The following is a 13,162-nucleotide window of genomic DNA, read 5'->3' on the forward strand; positions in this document are numbered from 1 at the left end:
ACGGCTTTCGTGTGAATGTGATTCATAAGCCTTTTTCACAGCAGCTATTTTGACTTCTCTAATATAACCAACTATGGCTCTATGCCACAAACATATAGACATACTATGTGGCAGGTTGAAATTAATTTCTGACGTCACACAATCACACAAAGAGAGACACGGCCATCAGGGGTAGAGCGAAATGCATAGGATAACAGAGGGGAACAAAGTAAAGGAACGAATGACATGACTGCGTGAAGGTCAGCAGTTCTTTTGTGTCCATCGTTTTCCTTTATATTCGAAACATATTCAATATGAGTCATCTCTGTGGGCTGATTGCTCCAGAGGGCGGAGGAGCTGACACTCATTGATATCCAGAGATATTTTCTGTTGGCTCCTTCCACAAAAAAGGAAAGATAAAGTACAAATCCATAAAACAAGTATTTCCTAAGGTTTTTTCAATGCAAAGATAAATTGTTAACATTCACAAATATCAAGGCTAATAATACACTATACAGACAAAGGTATTGGGCCACACTTCTTAATCTTTGAAATTTTAAAAGTAAACATTAAAAGGTTCTATTGGGGCTTGTAGTAAAAAGCACCTAAGCCACCAACACTCTGCAGACTCAGAAACTGCAGCGCTCCAAACCTCTGGCATTAACATCAACATGAAGACTGTGCACAGGTAGCTTTGAGGTACAAATCGCCATGAATGATGAAATCCAGAAATAAATGCTTACTCACTAAATGTTATACATCCAAGATCGTTTAAGACAACAGTCTGCCTATCTGACAAGTATCCCTCTCAGGTAACTCCTGCAAGTTTGCTGCTCTTGTCAGTATTAAGTAGTCTTTGCACCCCATCCAGACTGTATATGTCTGAGAGGAAGGAGGTCTGTAACAAGAGCTCGGGCCTGTTCTCCTGGAACCAAGCAGCGCACGTGACAGCGATTCATTAGAGCTGGTTGTTCACACTACAGCTTGAGAGCACAGCACAGCTGCTGCCTTCTCATGGCATTGACGCCATCCGTCGCAGGCTCTCATGTGTGGATGGTTCACTTCGTCTCTTCTGGCAACTGAAATCAATCACACCCAGGACCAAACGCAGCAGCAGCGGGGACAGAAGAAGAGGCAGGAAGCCAAACCGGACCAGGAGCCAAGTGAGCAGTAGCAGCAGACAAGGAGGAAGAAGCTGATTCATGTTCATATACAGTGTAACACACACTGAAATGGTTAGAGGAGAGCTGCTGCAGAGTCACGAAAGCACAAAGCTTCATGTGCAAAAAGATGCAGATGATTTATAGATATTATCTGATTATTATCTTATCTTATACATGAGTATTGACCCAAATAATGAGGTGGGGATGGACTTCTGCAAACAGCACCAGAAGAAGGCTGATAAAAGTCTCCTGGATGAGATACAAATATGGATTCCCAGTAACCTTTGTGGATCATTTAAGATTTTATTTACTTTTCCTGTTTAACTGGACAGAGTGCAAATTAAAAAACAAGCGAACTATAATTTAATGTTGCACTATGCTGAAATAAATCTCAGAGGTTCGTTCCCACCCATCTTGAAAAATCACAAGATTAAAATAATACATCTACATAAATGTCTTTACTGCTTTTCTTCTTGTTTAGTTCCTCACTATCTAACAGGGTTATGATTAGGCTTTACAAACGTCTCTAATACTGTATTATTAGTTAATTAGCAATTGATTACTATTATGCATTATATTAGGCACTATGTTAACAAAAAACAGCTGTGTTTTGCGACATTGATTTGTCCATATTGTAACCCTGGCTCACTGGAAGTTAGTTCCAAAGAAACTCGGCCCACAACTTGTAAACTTTTACATTTATTCACAGTTGGTCAAGTTTCATATATAATAATTTATAATCAAAGAAAAATGTCCACAGGATGTCCACTCTAGGCCTCCAAGTGTCCACAGCCAAACCACTCACATACTCAGTACAGGAGCCTCTCAAGGTTGCGGCTGGAGCCCTTCTCTTTACTCTACATACTCTGTATGCATATGACTGCACACCGCGTTGTAACACAAAACCCAACACTGAGTCCACAGACAATGCCATGGCGGGGCTGATCAGTGGAGGAGATGACTCTGCCTGCAGAGGTTCAGAAGATGACAGGCTGATGTGCTAAAAACAAGTTGGTTCTAAATACCAACAGGACCAGAGAGCTGATAATTGATTTCAGGAGAAGTCAGAATGGCCACTTACCACTGAACATACAGTGCTGTTCTCAGGAAACAGTCTGTGTTATGCTTATTTAATGAGGCGGTGCGTGTTGTGTGTCCATGTGAGGTCCCTGAAACCGGAGACTCTCTAGACGCCCTTATGTATACAGTGCTGTGAAAAAGTATTTGCCCTCTTCCTGATTTCTGTCTTTTTTTCATATTTGTTCACAACACATATATGGAAAAGGGTTGGAGAGAGTGTCAAGTTTCAGGGGCCTCACACAGACACACAACACACACTGCCTCGTCACAAAAAGTACAACATAGACTGTTTCCTGAGAACTCCTGAGAAATTAATTTTCAAGGAAGTGTAGTGTCACTTTTTTTTTTTACACAGCGACATTAAAGTAACCTTGATTCTTGTAAAAGTGACATTTCATCCAGCGCTTCATATCAATAAAGCATGTAGTTACAAGCTCCAAATCTTTTATACAGGATATGAGTACATCAGAGGGACAGCTTAGTTTGAACGGTTTGAAAGCAAAGTTAGAGAGACAAAGGATGTTGAATATGGAGATGCCAGTTAGGAGCAAAAGAGTAAGACCACAAAACTGATTCATAGAGTGAGAGATGGAGGACATGGAGAGGATTGGTATACCAGAGGAGGATGCAAGACATAAAGTGAAATTAAGGCAGATATTCAATCCACGGTGAATCCAAGATCAAATCCAATCCAAGAAGAAGAAGAAGAAGAATGTATTTTTTGTGTAATATTTCGCGTTAGGTAAAGTTTTTACACCGAGGTTGCAAACACACTCCTGAGCAGCAGGCCTCGCCTCGGTTCCTGCTTACTTTTAATGCTTTTACGAAGAAGAAAGGCTACTTTGCTTTTTTCCGGTGACGTAACTTCCTTTCTGTCCGTGCTAACTTCAGAGTGAACACGCGCTCTCCTATCTAGCTCAAGTAAGTTTGGTTTTAAAACATAAATAACGTATTAAACACTGAGAAAATAACTGAGCCACCCAGATAAGCATGTACACTTTCAGCCCAGGCATTTTAAGAATATTAAAGAGCGTTTAGCCAACATTAATTCCTTTCTTTGGCTCCCGGAGCTTACGCTAGGTTGGCTAATGGTAGCGGAGAGCCGCATGGGTGTTAAAATTATGCCGTGTTTTCCCACATTGTCGCATTTTTGAGGATTTATAGAGGTAGAGAAAACAGTATTTTAGTAGAAGCATATTCAATATTCGAAAATATGTAGTTTTTAGATGAGTGGACGATGGGTATCGGCTGTAAAGTAAAGCAGCGAACTTCTGTTTTACTGAAAATCGCCGTAATAACTCAGAAATGCGTTGGGATCACAGTCCTGTAGCTGTCTAAACCCAGGAAAAAACGGACCCCTAAAGGGGTCGACCCTACGTCTTTTGATGTTTTTTGTTTGTTTGGGGGTTTTTTTGTTAAATGATGCACTAACAAGGACAGCATTTAATATTCCCCTGCTTATAAACTGTAACATTTTCACATAAAAATCAGAGATTGAGCTTTTGAGGCATACCATAACTTTCTCCAGGCTTTGATTTTTATATAAAAATTTAGCATATGCTGATAATGAAGAAAAATTAACATGTTGTATGAGTTGTTGTGTTTCCACTTTTGTTAATGCAAAAACAGATTGTCTGAACTTTAGACATAACTCATTTTCCTGTGTCCATAAAAACATCCCGCATGGTTACTAATGTTTCCAGTAAACTTGGTGTTTCAGGATGCGTTACGTTGCTGCTTACCTGCTGGCTGCCCTCGGTGGCAATGAAAACCCTGATGCCAAGGACATCAAGAAGATCCTGGAGAGCGTTGGCATTGAAACCGATGACACACGCCTCGACAAGGTACACAGCCACCTGCTCCTGTTTGTGTTTTATTACTGTTGTGGCTTCAGTTTTTCCCGGCAGCTGGTTCCTACCTTTAGGTTATGTTTATAATTGCGTCTATCTTTCTCTCTCAACAGGTTATCAGTGAGCTGAAGGGCAAGAACGTGAATGACGTTATTACCACAGGTGAGTTTCCCACAGTTTCATTTATGTGTGTGTGAGACCATGATTAATTTTGGTTTACAATTTTGTTTGGCTGAAATGTTGTTAGGTCTGAAAGTTTAGAATTAAATGGCTTCAGGCAGTATTTTAATACTGACATGGACTCCCTGCAGGGGTCTGAACTAGTTTATGATGTTGGATACTGTGACTAGTGATAAACTCATTTGACGCACAGGGAAAACAGATTTAAGGGTAAAAAAAAAAAAAAGAGTTATTAAAAATATGAGTGAACTAAGCTCTCAATGCTGGATTCCTCCGTAATGGAGGATGGCACACTGTGTATGGACCACAGTTATACTGGAGAATTTGTTCATTGAAAATGGTTCATAAGGGTATTGTGTATAGACAAATTACTTATTGTATGCACAAATTATACTTCTTAATTAATTTTTATTAGTCATCTTACACACTCAGTGCAATAGGAGTAAAAAACAGAAACCCAGTAGCAAGTTTAAAAGACTAAAAAAAGAACTCATTACTAAACTACTACTAAAAAAGATACAGCGAAGAACAACAGAATGAAATATAAACGTCATAATGTAGAGTACTGCAGATGGGCAGAAAAGTGGCACAGTGTTAAAGGGTTAATATCAGTGCTACTGGTGCATGCAGCAAGTGATACTTGTAATGCAAAAACAATCCTAAAATACAGTTGGGATGGTGTGAGTGCAAGTTGCAAAACATCAATATTTGATTTTCTTATTTGGGTCTTCGTGATAGCTGATCTTGCACCCTATTTGTGGGCTGAAATAAAATATTTCCTGAGTGTGTCATGGTGCATTTGCTGTGATAATGAGTTTTCTTGCCATAGTTTCTATAAACCCGCAGGGCATGATATCTCACTGGACAAAGTGAATCGATTTGAATATAAGATAAGAAAAAAGTTGTATTTAATCAGATGTGTAAAGTCAGACCACATGTAATGATAACGGACCGTTTCTGACCTCTGTCTTGTTTCTGACTGCTGAGTGTCGATGTTATCACTTGTGCTTCATGTCTGCCAACTCGTGTCTCCTCAGGTTACGGTAAGCTGGCCAGCATGCCAGCAGGTGGTGCCGTAGCCGTTGCCAGCTCTGCAGCTGCTGGCTCGGGCGGAGCCGCAGCTCCTGCTGCAGGTGAGCATTGCAGCTTAGCACCTTGTTTGGCACCATCAATCATATTTGCCACTTTGTGATTTTGCCTTCACCTTGTATGCTTGTACGACTACATGGAGCCAAATAATGATCTGTTGACATGAAAGATGCATCTACACAAGTTAATCTACACAAAATCCGCACTATACTGGGTAAATACAGTGCAGGCATTTAAATTTATTCTACGGTTTTAAGTTGAATGGTTTTAGAAAAGAGGCTTTTTTTGTTTTTATATTAATACAGCAGCGTGTAAGAAACGCTCAACAAAAACTGGGAAATTCCAAAATAAAAATCAGTTGCATTTAAATATATTTTAAAACAACCGTTATATTAGGCAACCACGTGAGCAGGTTGCTGTGTCATGGTGATGACAGCAGGACGTGATGTCAAGTGCTTTTTGTTTTTCAGCTGAGGAGAAGAAAGAGGAGAAGAAGGAAGAGTCTGAGGAGTCCGATGACGACATGGGATTCGGCCTTTTCGATTAAACTCCTTGAACTGATCAATAAAGTTTTTACAAAATCCCTCTTATGCAGCTTTTCTCTTTACTTTAAAACTTGTGTGTGGGGGGGTTGTGTAATTTGACCTGATCGGGCCTATTCTTTGTTCGGGTATGTGATCTTATTCAGTTTAATGGAGAAAAAAAAACTGAAAAGGCCCTGGCTGATGAGATTGAGCCCAGTGTTCAGTAGATGGCGCTGTGGAGCCTTTGAGCGCTAAAGCAGACGACACCAAATCCTTCATTTTTGGGCTTTTGTTCAGCGGTTTGAATTATCCACGAGCTTAGACGCAGATATCCACACTTGACACCTGTGAGGCTAACACTTAAATTATTAACAGCTAGGGACAAAGTGTCACGTGACGGCGAACTGCTGCCGGCACGGCTGAAGCTGCACGTAGTCCTCTGTGCGTCAGCAGCAGTGAGCCTCAGAGGGGGAAAAGCAAAGTTGCAAAAAAAGAAGTATTAGTTTTGAGGAAAAGAAAGGATGCTGCTGCTTCAATTGCATAGCGTAAAGGTAAATAAGACAGTTGTGTAAACGATAAACGCTTCGCCGATTGAGTGTCGGCAGCCTGTCGCTATGACAACTTTACACATTAGTAAATATCTATTCGCATACATCTTAATGTTTTATAAAATACATATTTAACAAGTAAGAAGACTGTTTTGCAGTGCTTGATGTGAGTAAAACGTAAAACTACATGTATGTAAAATTCGAACGTTGGTCTAGAAATGATACTTTTATGGTTAATTCATTAGATTTTAGCAGGGAACAAACGGTTTTACAAAACAGCTCAGGTGTAATAAGCAATAATAAAATTAAAACAAACACTCTCCTGAAAGCATATATTATCAGCGTGTAAAGGTCAACACCCAGAATGTAAATTATTCACCACAGTATAAACCGCGCAGGCGTCCAGTATCAAGAGCGATTTTCTCTCATTATATGGGACCAAACATCACATGTTGTTTTTATTGACTGGGAGTTCTACTGAATGCCTCTTCCAAGTATCTAGGTTGACAAGGTGTCCTGCTTCACGTGGAGCTTAACAGCATTTTTATACCTTGAACCCTTGTCCCACATATTAGGACATTGCTCTATATTTGGCTCTTGTTTAAAAGAGACAGATAGCTCCCTAGAAAGATTTGGCTCAAATATGGATTCGTTCCTACTGAAAACTAAAGATCAAATGCTGAAATATTTGCTTCCTTGTAAAAAGCTTTAACATTTTAATTTAAAAACAATTACAGCACATTTGTTATTTTTTATGATCTGTGCCAAAATTTTAACCGAAACACCTTGTCCGTGTTTACTTTTCAAGTTAGATACATTAAAAAAAAATTCAAACAACCTCCAAACTTTAGAAATGGGTTCCAAGCAAACATACACTCAGTGGACAATTTGTTGGGTGCACCTGTTCAACAGCTTGATAATGTAAATACCTAAAATCAGCCAATCACACCGCAGCGGCTCAGTGCAAGTAGGTTTTTAAGGATGGTCACAATGACTTGCTAGTTCAAACCAGTTCAAACCAAGCTATCATCACAATGGGGGAAGAAAGATGATTCAAGTGACTCTGAACGTGGTTGCTGGTGTCAGATAGGCTGGTCTGAGTGTTTCAGAAACTGCTGATCTATTGGGATTTTCCCACACAAACATTTCTAGGGTTTACGGAGTATGAAAAAGAGAAATTATGCAGTTTCTCTGGATGAAAAGCCTTGTTGATGTCAGAGGAGAATTGCCAGACTTGCTTCAAACTCTGGAAAACAACAGTTACCGAAATAACCACTCATTACAACAAAGGTGTGCAGAAGAGCATAACACTGGATACACAAAACCTGAAGCAGTTACACAGCGGACGACCACACTGTGTGCTACTCTTGTCTGCAAAGAATGGGAAACGGAGGCTACAATTCACACAAACTCACCAAAATTGTACAACAAAAGACTGGATAAATGTTGATCTCATGAGTCTAAATTTCTGCTCCCACATTCAGAATCCTGATCAGAATTTGGTGTAAACAAGATGAAAATACTGATCCATACTGTCTTGGATCAGTGGTTCAGACTAGCGGTAGTGGTGAAAAGATGTGGGGATATTTTTCACCATGCTTTGAGCCCCTTAATATCAACTGGGCATTATTTAAACACCACAGCCCACCTGAGTACTGTTATTGACCATGTCCATCCATTTGTGACTACAATGCACTTATTTGTGGATAGCTACTTCCAGCAGAATAATGTGCCATATCACAAAGCTTGAATCATCCCAAACTGTTTTTTTGAAGATGACAATAAGTTCACTACACAAATGATCTCCATGGACACTAGATCTCAATCCAGTAGAGCACCTTTGGGGTGTGGTGGGTCAGGAAATGTACATCATGGAGCGAGTGTGTGATGCTGTCACATCAATATGAACCAAAATCTCTGAGGAGTGTTTATAGCACCTTGTTAAATCTAGGCGATGAAGAGTTTAGCTGGTCCAAACTTGTACTAGAAATTGTGAGTGTACTCTAGATCCCAGTTTGTTGGCATCTAAGTGAGGAAAACTACACACAATGCTCCAACAAATACAATACTTAGTATGTGCAAGTAGTGTTTATTTTTTTCTCTCATTAAAAACAAAAAGTGAAGAAACAAACAAAAACAACCCTAGGGAGAGCTGGTTGCCCCTTTGGGAAACCTTGCCTTGGTAATGACACAACAAGCCTACGCTATGGATTTTTACCAAGGCAACTCCTGTGCAGGGTGTCATAATGAACTTGTTAGTCATGTTCTGGTAAGTGATCATGAGACTGTTTCTTAACCTCCAATTTTCTGGAATGTTTTAATGACATAGTAAAAAAAAAATAAAAAAATAGATGAATCATTCCACGTGATCAAAGGTGAGTCAGCAGATCTTGTTACAAACCACAAACAGGACCAAAGACGTATGAACTAGTTAGTATTATCACTTCTAAGTTGACTTTGTTCACATGTGAATGAAAATGATGAAAAGGATGTTTTGAAATTAAACAAAATAAAGTCAAATAGGCTCACTAACACTGGGGTACGTGCTCTGATGTTCTGCCTCTTGGCCCCTCCCACACCCCCGCCAGGTGACGTCACTAAGTGCTAATCTACAGGCGCCTGAGTCGAAACATTCAGTCGTGTCTCTCGTTATCGGACAGTGAAGGTTACCTGCTTCAACAGTGCTTGAACGGCAACCTTTCAACTGTCTTTATACAGCACAGCACGGGACCAGTCGCTCCGATACATCGAGTGAATTTAAACTTGAAACATTAGCTAGCTTAGTCAGCCTTGAAAACCACCTAGCTCAGAAGCTAACTCTTTGTTTTGCTAACAACGCACTGCTTCGACCTCCTCTCAACAAGACCTGCCACTGAAATTTGGTAAGGAAACGTTCCCTATGTTTTCTTTTCTTATCGTTATGTTTGATTATAGATTCCAGGCTGCCATTGGCTTTGTAGTTTGATAATACTGGTTCGATTTATCCGCTTCAGGTCGCAGTCAGTGTGGGCCTGTACGCATTTGGCTGCCCAAGCTTTGCGCAGTGTTTTCAGCGCCATGTGTGGCTTCCTTCAAACACATCGTACTAAATAAATATTTACTTTATTTAAACAAGTCGAGCTTTAACCAGATTCATACTTTACGTTGTGACTTATGTAATTGTTAAGGCCTGTTTTAATGGTAAAGAGTGCAAAGTTTAGCAAATGTTTTCATGAAACTTTTTTTCCCCTGATTTTTGCCTTACGTAACGTACATGGCCTAGCCCAGTGATACTGTTTGATGAAAGAATAACGTTCGTCAAACATCAAAAATACTGAGCAACACAATCAGTATTACGCAGCTGTTATGAGGTGTGACACTTATAAGTCGAGCTATTGTCTGAGGTTCGTGGGCCAAACCCCAGAAATGTATTTAAACACAGTAAAAGGAGCCTATTTAAAAAAAAAAAAAATTAATCAGAACCTTTTCACTGCTCTTGAACTCGTCCTACTCTAATCACCTTTGCAATTAGTTACTGATATAATTGTGATTTTTATGTTTCAGAACCATGAGTTCCCAGGTCAGACAGAACTTCCACCAGGACTGCGAGGCTGCAGTCAACAGGCAGATCAACCTGGAGCTGTATGCCTCCTACGTCTACTTGTCTATGGTAAGAGCAATCCATGGTGCACGGTCAGATTAAAAAGGGTTATTGAAGGACAGCTCAGTGGAAAGTACCAGTCTGTAACATCTGGTGACATTTGGGTAATCGTGCTCAGAGAAAAGGGAAGTGTGAGTAGATTTTATTTATAATCAAGAAGTGATTTTAATTCCTTTTAACTAGGCTGCTATGTGGTATAAGTGCTGTGCTTGGTTTCAGTCCAGGTACAGCCATTGAGCTGAGAAAAAGGCAGGGGAAGTGGTTTCGGAGGTGTTGAAGCAGCCTACTGCCATTTAAAATGGATAAATAAATAACCCACTATCAGAGCAAGCTGCTTTTTAAACAGGATTAGTCAAATATAAGGGAGGTTTTTAAACTGAGGGGATATTAATGTTTAGGTATTGAATTAAAAAAAGTTGAAGTTCCTTTGAGTATGTATAAAGAACAGGCAGGCAACTATGGTTTCTGTCCTCTGTATGACAAGTCCTTTTTGTTTGTAATGGTTTTGGCAGGTAGATTTTAAAAACCTTACCTAAAGTTTACAAACTTTCTTCCTTACAGTCCTACTACTTTGATCGTGATGACCAGGCATTGCACAACTTTGCCAAGTTTTTCCATCATCAGTCGCATGAGGAGCGTGAGCACGCTGAGAAGCTAATGAAACTGCAGAACCAGAGGGGTGGAAGGATCTTCCTCCAAGACGTCAAGGTATGAGATTTGTGAAAACAAATGGACTGTAACTTATGTTAACTTCTGGCTGAGTGTGAGATTGTTCTGGGCTATCTTAAGCTTCACATAGGGACAGAGAGATACCAAGGGCGTGGGCGTGCAGAGTCTCTTATCGCTTTCGGGCGTGCAAACATGACCGCCAGAACTCGAGTGAAACGTTAAACCGCAAATCTGCTTTACATATTCAGGAAGCTTGTTTTTTAGGTCAGGTTGGTGAACGTTTATCTTTCATTAATAAATGTCTCACTTGTTTTTGGGTTTTGTTTTTTTATGATGCTTTAATTGCAGAAGCCAGACAGGGATGAGTGGGGCAGCGGTGTCGAGGCTCTTGAATGTGCCCTGCAGCTCGAGAAGAGCGTGAACCAGTCACTGCTGGATTTGCACAAACTCTGCTCTGAACACAATGACCCACATGTGAGTACTAAAATATGATGTGTATGTTACACAGCAAAGTGCAGTGAGAAGGAACACCAAAATTAAATTGTGAACACACGTAAGGCATGCTGATTGGTTGTACACCTGCAAATCTGGAAATCCATTTTATTTTTTGTGTAATATAAAAACATAGGTGACTCTGATGTGGCCTGTATGACATTTATTTTTAAAGTGTACGTATAATGCAGGAGATGTCTCTCCTTTCTTGGTTTTTTTGTTTGGTTTTTTTTGTTTTGGTGTCGTCTTATTAAACCAAACTGTCTCTTTCAGATGTGCGACTTCATTGAGAATCACTACCTGGATGAGCAGGTGAAGTCCATCAAAGAGCTGGCTGACTGGGTGACTAATCTGCGCCGCATGGGCGCTCCCCAGAATGGCATGGCAGAGTACCTGTTTGACAAACACACTCTTGGCAAAGAGAGCAGCTAAATCTCTCACACCACATTTACTACAGCTTATGTGTATTTGTATCTTGCTTCAAAATGAAAAGCCATCTGCATGTTGCTGGTTAGACCTTTAAAGTTATTACTCATGTTATTATTAGAAGCCCCTGTGAGTTTGTTCAAACCCTCCCTATATCTTGCATGTCTCTCTACAATTAGAAATGCTTGTCATTGCTACATATTTGCTGTATTTTAAAGCCTGGAGGTGTTACTCAGACCAAATAAACCAACCCTCTGGATTCTGAACAGTTTTTTGTCTTTCATGTTTCTGTGATGGTAAAAGTGCAAAAAAACCTGCCTACACCAAACATCAATCTGTTTCAGTTCCTTCTCCAGAGAAAATAAACTGCAGCTGATTGCCTTCAGATAAAAAATTCACACACGTTGGAGCTAAATGGCACAAATGTCAGGTCCGTTTAAATTTTTCAGCAACTGGTAGTTTAAAGTCTGGCAGCAATTCTTGTTTTAGCATAAACAAGCAAAATAGTCAGTTTAGCTGAACGTAAACAGTTTTCAGAAAGCCTCAATTCTCCTGAAACGTACCCACCAGAAATCCCAAATAAGCACCTTGATGTTATACTAATTGGCAGTTTGTTGTCCAAGTTTTTCAAATTTACGTTCTCAAGCTCCCTCAGTATTTTATTTTATTTTTTCCCTCAAAGTTTACGAAACTAATCTGGGGATTTCCAGCTTGAGCAAAGCTTGTACAGGAAATCAAGATGAAATGTCCGAGAGTCTATCTGCGTCATCAGCAGTTCCCTCTGTTTTGCAGTCGCATACATGTTTTCTTCCAAGGATACAGACTGTGCGCTCTGGTATTAATTGTGACTCCCTCCAGTGGTGAGTTACAGCCAGCAAGACTAACAACAGCGTTGGTGGCAAGAGTAAAGGTGTCAGCAAGGCGGAAGAATGCCTTACAAGCCGCCATAATGGAAAAAAACTGCAAGTTACTAAATGCAGGATAATGTATGCCAGGGAAATGTGTTAATTAGCCTAAATGAAATGAACGTATTTGGGCTTCACCTAAAACAAACTTAAGATTTATTTTTTTATGGCTTGATTTGCATCCATCCATTCGCTTCCGCTTATCCTTTTCAGGGTCGCGGGGGGCGCTGGAGCCTATCCCAGCTGTCATAGGGCGAGAGGCAGGGTACACCCTGGACAGGTCGCCAGTCTGTCGCAGGGCTAACACACAGGGACAGACAACCATTCACACTCACATTCACTCGCACATTCACACCTAGTGACAATTTGGATTAATCAATTAACCTATCCCCACAAGCTGCATGTCTTTGGACGGTGGGAGGAAGCCGGAGTACCCGGAGAGAACCCACGCAAACACGGGGAGAACATGCAAACTCCACACAGAAAGATCCCGGCCTGATGGTGGAATTGAACTCAGGACCTTCTTGCTGTGCGGCAACAGTGCTAACCACCGTGCTGCCTGGCTTGATTTGCATTTAAAAATATATTATCAACATATTTTATTCAGAACTAGTTCA

The 13,162-nt window shown here is 40.3% G+C and overlaps 3 protein-coding genes across 3 annotated transcripts in view; 2 read left to right on the top strand and 1 right to left on the bottom strand.

The window, feature by feature from the left end:
- Positions 1–13,162, bottom strand: part of LOC309703671 (uncharacterized protein) — a gene marked incomplete at its 5' end in the record, with an annotated part of 204,847 nt that overhangs the window by 82,866 nt on the left and 108,819 nt on the right. The window lies entirely within an intron of this gene.
- Positions 3,034–5,924, top strand: rplp2b (ribosomal protein, large P2 b). The gene is made up of 5 exons (XM_082542984.1): positions 3,034–3,143; positions 3,943–4,066; positions 4,186–4,234; positions 5,290–5,385; positions 5,812–5,924. The coding sequence occupies exons 2-5, from the start codon at positions 3,944–3,946 to the stop codon at positions 5,886–5,888; spliced, it is 345 nt and encodes a 114-aa protein (XP_082399110.1). The 5' UTR covers positions 3,034–3,143; position 3,943; the 3' UTR covers positions 5,889–5,924.
- fth1a (ferritin, heavy polypeptide 1a) lies at positions 9,003–11,906 on the top strand. The gene is made up of 5 exons (XM_082534657.1): positions 9,003–9,295; positions 9,957–10,062; positions 10,615–10,761; positions 11,071–11,196; positions 11,488–11,906. Exons 2-5 carry the CDS (start codon positions 9,961–9,963, stop codon positions 11,644–11,646), a joined length of 534 nt encoding a protein of 177 aa, XP_082390783.1. The 5' UTR covers positions 9,003–9,295; positions 9,957–9,960; the 3' UTR covers positions 11,647–11,906.

Source organism: Aulonocara stuartgranti (assembly GCF_965226115.1).
Source record: "Aulonocara stuartgranti genome assembly, chromosome: 1".
NCBI lineage: Eukaryota > Metazoa > Chordata > Actinopteri > Cichliformes > Cichlidae > Aulonocara > Aulonocara stuartgranti.

Coding starts and splice junctions, on each gene's coding strand:
- rplp2b (XM_082542984.1), top strand. CDS start 3,944: ATGCGTTACGTTGCTGCTTACCTGCTGGCTGCCCTCGGTGGCAATGAA. Junction 4,235..5,289: donor GAATGACGTTATTACCACAG/GTGAGTTTCCCA, acceptor GTGTCTCCTCAG/GTTACGGTAAGCTGGCCAGC. Junction 5,386..5,811: donor AGCCGCAGCTCCTGCTGCAG/GTGAGCATTGCA, acceptor TTTGTTTTTCAG/CTGAGGAGAAGAAAGAGGAG.
- fth1a (XM_082534657.1), top strand. CDS start 9,961: ATGAGTTCCCAGGTCAGACAGAACTTCCACCAGGACTGCGAGGCTGCA. Junction 10,063..10,614: donor CCTACGTCTACTTGTCTATG/GTAAGAGCAATC, acceptor TCTTCCTTACAG/TCCTACTACTTTGATCGTGA. Junction 10,762..11,070: donor TCTTCCTCCAAGACGTCAAG/GTATGAGATTTG, acceptor CTTTAATTGCAG/AAGCCAGACAGGGATGAGTG.